Below are 6,318 nucleotides of genomic sequence, written 5' to 3'. Positions count from 1 at the left end.
GTGTGCACATGGCTCTGGTCATCTGGTTAGAAATGTGTTCTTTTCTTTGGGTACAGTGTGGGTTGGAGTAAAAATTGGGGTCCTTTTAGAAAGGGAGGACAGAATGGACACATGAGGCATAATTACACTGAAAATTATGTTTTTTATTTGAAATTCAAATTTAACTGGGAGTTCTGTATTTTTATTTGCTAAATCTAGCAACTTACAGAAGTGGCACAAAGGAGATGGATTTGAGGTCTAAATAGGAGGTAAAAGGGCAAGACTCCGAGATAACTTGGATGCGGTTGGAGGGGCGGAGTCGTGGGAAAAGAACAAGTGGCCACAAGGTGGATGGTGGTGCTCTTGCCAGGGTGACATGTGGTGTCCAGCCCATGTGGCATCTTTTTTTTTCTTTAAGATTTTATTTATTTATTTGACAGAGAGAGACACAGCGAGAGAGGGAACACAAGCAGGGGGAGTGGGAGAGGGAGAAGCAGGCTTCCCGCAGAGCAGGGAGCCCGATGCGGGGCTCGATCCCAGGACCCCGGGATCATGACCCGAGCCGAAGGCAGACGCTTAACGACTGAGCCACCCAGGCGCCCCAAGCCCATGTGGTATCTTTATACACTCAGAGGAAGATGCCATCTTGGTGGACACAGTCCTGTGGATGCACTGCTTGGTAAGCAGCGTGCAAGCTAGATTTCGGCCTCCTTTTGTCCCTTGTGCAGTGAACTACTTATACTACCATACGTGGCAGCCTGGTACTATTTGCTGAAATAAGGAATGCTGGAGAAGGATAGGCTTTATGGAGGAGCTCAGTTTTGGAAAGTTGAATTTGAGGAAGCTGTGACACATAAGTGGAACTGTTTGGGATGTAACTGGGTATATGGGTCTGGGGTCTGGTACATGAACATAGAGAAGTCTTCTTGTGAGAAATATAAATCCCAAGTCTGTGCCATGTGGATGCAGGGTCTAGATATAAATTACCTGATCACAATATTGATCCCAAACTGAGAAATAAGCTCAAAAAGACTGTTGAGCCTCTGTGGCCTGAGAAAAAACAAAATCTCTTTGGGAAAACTTTGCCACCTCAGGACACAGGGGACTTCCTAGAAATAATGAATATGAGCACCCGAGGGGGCGGGGAGAATTACAAACTACAACTGGATCCACCACAAAGAAGTGTCAGTAAGTGAAATCCAAGCCAATTTAGCATCATGGTATGAATTACTAGCATTTAGGGTGCATGGAATACCATTTCTACCCAGACATTAGCCTCTTCCTACATTAGCTGAGGAGTCTCTAAAGGGAAGGGAGAGGCTTAGGGGTAGCAATCTGGTAGACAGGGCAGGGCTAGAGGTTTTATCTTGAAGTTATATTAGCAAAGTAGCACAGTGTTTCTACTAAAATTCCATCTGTTTATTTGGGGAGATGATGAAGATTTTGAGGGTGGCTATCCCCAGCCCTTAATGGCTTGGTGTTGTCACAGGCTTCTGACCCTAACTTTAGCCCTTTCCTGCACAGTATGATGGTAAAAACAAGAAGGAAACTAGAATTTTGATTGTTTTCTTGGCTAAGCAAAGTTGCTCTAGTCAGAGCTGGCTCCTCAGGAAGGAATGAGAGGTGGGAAAATGGGGGACAATGCAACCTACAAACCCTCCTGCTAACATCTACTCCTTTGTAACTGGATGGACCTCCAGCTTCTTTTTCCTGGGCCAGATTTTCCCCAGTTGTGTTTCCTAAATATCAATAGATATTATAAGAAGAAAGGTTTCCAGGGTCAAACGAGTTTGGAAATGCTATATTAAAAAGGGAGGGTAGAGGGCGCCTGGGTGGCTCAGTTGGTTAAGTGACTGCCTTCGGCTCAGGTCATGATCCTGGAGTCCCGGGATCGAGTCCCACATCGGGCTCCCTGCTCGGCAGGGAGTCTGCTTCTCCCTCTGACCCTCTTCCCTCTCGTGCTTTCTATCTCTCATTCTCTCTCTCTCTCTGAAATAAATAAATAAATAAATTTAAAAAAAAAGGGAGGGTAGGGATGCCTGGGTGGCTCAGTTAGTTAGGTGCCTACCTTCGGCTCAAGGCATGATCCCAGTGGGTGGCCTTGCTTGGCGAGGAGCCTACTTCCCCTTCTGCCTGCCACCCCCCTTGCTTGTGCTCTCGCTCTCTGTCTCTCCCTCTCTAACAAATAAATAAAATCTTAAGGAAAAAAAAAAGAGTGTATTCATTTCCTAGGGCTGCTGTAACAAAGTACCACAAAGTGGGTGGCTTACAAGAAGATAAATTTATTCTCTCACAGTTCCGGAGGCTGGAAGTCTGAAATCAAGGTGTCAGCAAGGTTGGTTCATCCTTGGATGCTCAAAGGGAGAAGATATTCCATGCCTTTCTCTTAGTTCTGGTGTTGCTGGCCATCCTTGGCTTTCCTTGACTTGTAGATGCATCATTCATTCCAAGCTCTGCCTTCTTTTTCATATAGGGTTCTCCCTGTGTGTCTTGTCTCTTCTTTTATAAAGACACCAGTCATTGGATTAAGGTCCACCCTACTCCAATATGACCTCATCTTTACTTGATTACATCTACAGAGACGATTTCCAAATAAGGTCATGTTTACAGGTATCAGGGATTAGAACTTGGAACATATTTGTTTGGGGTGCACAATTTAACCCACGACAGGGAGAAACAAATTTCTTCATCTTACAACTTCTCTACTGGTTTTGATTTTGGCAACTGTGTAAAAGGGAGTGAATAGAGCATGCCGCTTTTTTCAAATTCAAAGAATTATAAAACACTTCATTTTAATGGAGTGTCCCCATGCAGCCAGTGCTCTGAGGAACATATGTGGGTGAGTGAGGAAGAAGTGGAGTCTCTTTCTCATTAAGCTTCTGTCTAGAAATGACCACTCACTTTTTTAAAGATCACAGTGACTGACTGTATAGTCTTGTTGCTTGATGATGGCTGCTTCTTATGGCTACCATGCCAGAGATCCTTGGCAGCCCCTGGGGTGGCATGGCCTCTTTGTGGGGGTCCTGAGTCCTGGCTGATGAGGTTGGGGTGATATGGTGGGGGTGCTGGCCAATCCATGCCATACTGGAGGACAGCCTCTTGTGTTCATGGCTCTACGGTCTGGTTTTAGACATCCTGGAACTGGCATGATGTTGCATTTTCTGAATCCTCAAGTGAGACATGCAGTCTGCATGTTCAAGGGTGCCTTGGAGGACATTTGACAGGGCTGCTTTGTTCCAGTGGGCAGGTTGTACAAGGCATGATCCTAGGGGGCACAATTTACGCCGTAGACATGGTAGATCTCTTTCCTGTATTTTATCTCTTATTTCCAAAACATCAGTATTTTGTGATAATTTTCCAGCAGGTATTAATAAAGTGCCTTGAAGAAGCACCTTTTTCTAGTTGGTACAAAGGTTTACATATAGGGTAAATGTGGTCCTGAGTGAGAAGGAGAAACCATCATCATGGACACTTGTAATGTTAGATCTGAAATGGTTCTTGAGAGAGGACTGGTCCAAATCTGATTTGTTAGGAATCTTGCTTATAAATAATAAAAACCCAACTCCAACTGGCTAAAGCCAGAGAGGGAACTAATCATAACTCAAGAACAGGAATGCACCTAAGACCGAGGAACGTACTGGATCCAGGGACTCCGGCATAGTCAAGACCTACCTCTGTTGTTTTATACTCTCCTCTCTGCTTCTCTGGAACTTGCTTTCTTCCCTTCTTAGTCTACATCATACAGAAATGTGGTGACAGACAACTCCTGGGTGTCACGTGTTAGAGATTCATTGGCCAGCAGAGAGACTGGTCTTTTCTGGGTTCCAGTGTTAAAATTCCTGGGGAGGAGACTTAATTGGTTCAGCTTTGATGAGATCAATCAAATGGCCAGTGGTGTGTGTGTGTGTGTGTGTGTGTGTGTGTGTGTGAGAGAGAGAGAGAGAGAGAGAGAGAGAGAGAGAAAGAGAAGGAGAGAGTGAGAAAGAGTGAGACACTGTAGCCACAGTAACTGAGTGGATGATGGGAGCTGGGCTGGGCAGGAGGTAATGGTCACACATCCTACAGAGAAGCATTGCAAACAGAGGTCCAGAGACAGAAAATGGCTTGTCACTAGTCACACAGACAGTTGATAGCAGAGATAAGAGTGGACTGAGATCTTACATGGAGTCTGTGTGTCCTTCATAAGCCAACATTTCTTTCTCTCAACAAAGTAGTGATTTTATTGGTACAACTTCCTATTTCAAGGCAAAGAAATTTAACAAAAATGTAATCAGAAAATTCCGTAGCTTTTCCAGAAGAGGCAAATGAAGAAATGAAGAAATAGAAAGAGAAAGGCATTATATAAATATTCAGATGTTCCCAGTCCACTAAATATTTTCATACCTTCCAGGGCTGGCACCAAGGGGATGTTTTAAAAGGGCAAAGGACACTGAGTGAGTCCCTGGGAGGCAGAATGGCAGTCTGACAATCTCTACCTCATTGGGTTTTAGGTATATCTCAATTAATTTGCCACCCAAATTTATGAGGTAGTTTTTTTTTTTAAGATTTTATTTACTTATTCATGAGAGACAGAGAGAGAGAGAGAGAGGCAGAGGGAGAGGCAGGCTTCCAAGGAGCGGAGAGCCCGATGCGGGACTTGATCCCAAGACTCTGGGATCATGACCTGAGCCAAAGGCAGACACCCAACCACCTGAGCCACCCAGGCGCCCTATGAGGTAGTTTTTAACTCCACTTTTCAGATGAGGATACTGAGACTCCGCAAGGTTATTACCCAAGCTGATGAGGGAGCCAAGATTTCAATCCAACCCGAGTTTGTCTAATACCAGTGCCTATCAATGGTAACTCTTTATTATCAATCCATATAGACTTAAGAGCGATGTATGACAAACTCTGACAAGATATTTTTGCAGGTTTCTGGGACAATCACCGATCATCCGGGGTTGTCCTTCTTGTAACAATAGCTGCCATTTTGGGGCGTAGTTATTATGTATCAGATACTGGGCTAAGTTCATGATCCCATTTAATCCTTAGGACAACCCTATGAGGTTGCTATACTATTACCTCTATTTTACAGATTAGAAAAATAGTCTTAAATAAAATATTTTCTTTTCCTGAGTATTCTGCGAACAAATTCCTATTAGTTAAATGCTTAATAAAGTGCTAAGTTAATAAATTAACAAAGCTCTTCTTAGAGCCCCCGGGCCAATTTCGCATGCGTGACGTTCCCTCTCTTCGCCACTAGGTGACGTCACGATCAATCCCACCTCAACCTTCCCTAAGAGGCACCGGCGATATCTCGCGAGAGCCGTGGTTTCCTCCAACCTGTTTTGGGCATGCGCGCGGCGTAGAGCCCTTTAAGCCAGAGGGGTTTGATGGTTTTCTATCAGTCTTCCTAGAGTAGAGCTTTCACAACAGGGCACTTATTCCTTTCAGCAACCGGGTTCTCGCGAGACTTGCTTCTCTGCTCTCCCCCCTCCCCAGCCTTGCGCCTGCGCAGATCTCTTCAAACCAGAAGGTCGCGCTTGGAGGAAGTGGCGGCTTTAGGTCCCGTGGCCGCAGCGCCGTTACTACTTAAGTGAAGCTCCTCTCGGCTGCTTGCCGAGACACCCCACAGCCAAGATGCCTCGAATTATGATCAAGGGGGGCGTATGGAGGAATACCGAGGTAAGTCCCCTTTTCCCGCCGTCCGCTGCCCTCCGCCCCCTTTGGCAGCTTTTGCGCACGCGCGCGGAGATCGGGGAGGCGAGGAGGATGCCTTGCTTGGTTTGCATGGGCGGGGGGGGGGGGGCACCGCGGGGCGGACCCTCGGGGTCTTAATCTGGTGTCCGGCCCTGCGTTATCTGAGCACCCCAAGGACGGGGACTGTGATTTAACCACTTGATGACGTGCGAGGCACTTGTTAGGCCCTTAATGAATATTTGTTGAATTGAGGACGTGCCCCCGCCCTTTAGGAACTCGCAGTGTAGAGGGGGCGGGGCAGGATATCAGTGATAGTTGGTAATCTGGAACGCTCCCGTCCCTCAGCCCGGGTACGGTGGTGCCTCTCTGATAACTCAAATATAGAGAAGTGCTGTGGCCACAACTTTGTTTCTTCGTTGACTTCCTTGCAGAGGGGAAGCAGCTTGAGTGCCAAGTTGAGAGCTCATTTATGCCCGCAACGCTCTTGTTACCTGTTATCAAGGCATAACTTTTCTGTCATCACGAGAGATCCAAGGCCTGTCTCTTCCTGTCACTCCGTCTCAGCCAGGATAGAAACCAGATAGGACAAACTGCCTACAGTAGTGTCTTTGCTTCCAGAAATACAATGGATGATGCCAATGACTAGCAGAAAGGCAGTGG

The 6,318-nt window shown here is 46.2% G+C and overlaps 1 protein-coding gene across 2 annotated transcripts in view; it reads left to right on the top strand.

The window, feature by feature from the left end:
- Nucleotides 1–5,318: 5,318 nt before the first annotated feature.
- CDC5L (cell division cycle 5 like) overlaps nt 5,319–6,318 on the top strand; it is a 45,268-nt gene continuing 44,268 nt past the window's right edge. The window contains exon 1 of one of the 2 annotated variants that reach the window (XM_027601646.1): nt 5,319–5,643. In XM_027601646.1, coding sequence (XP_027457447.1) covers nt 5,599–5,643 — 45 coding nt within the window. In that variant the 5' untranslated portion in view covers nt 5,319–5,598. The remainder of the gene's footprint in view (nt 5,644–6,318) is intronic. The other variant, XR_003521360.1, reaches the window with a different exon arrangement.

Source organism: Zalophus californianus, chromosome 7 (genome assembly GCF_009762305.2).
Source record: "Zalophus californianus isolate mZalCal1 chromosome 7, mZalCal1.pri.v2, whole genome shotgun sequence".
Lineage (NCBI taxonomy): Eukaryota > Metazoa > Chordata > Mammalia > Carnivora > Otariidae > Zalophus > Zalophus californianus.
Note: the sequence above shows the minus strand (reverse complement) of the source record. Positions and strands in the feature narration are given on the sequence as shown.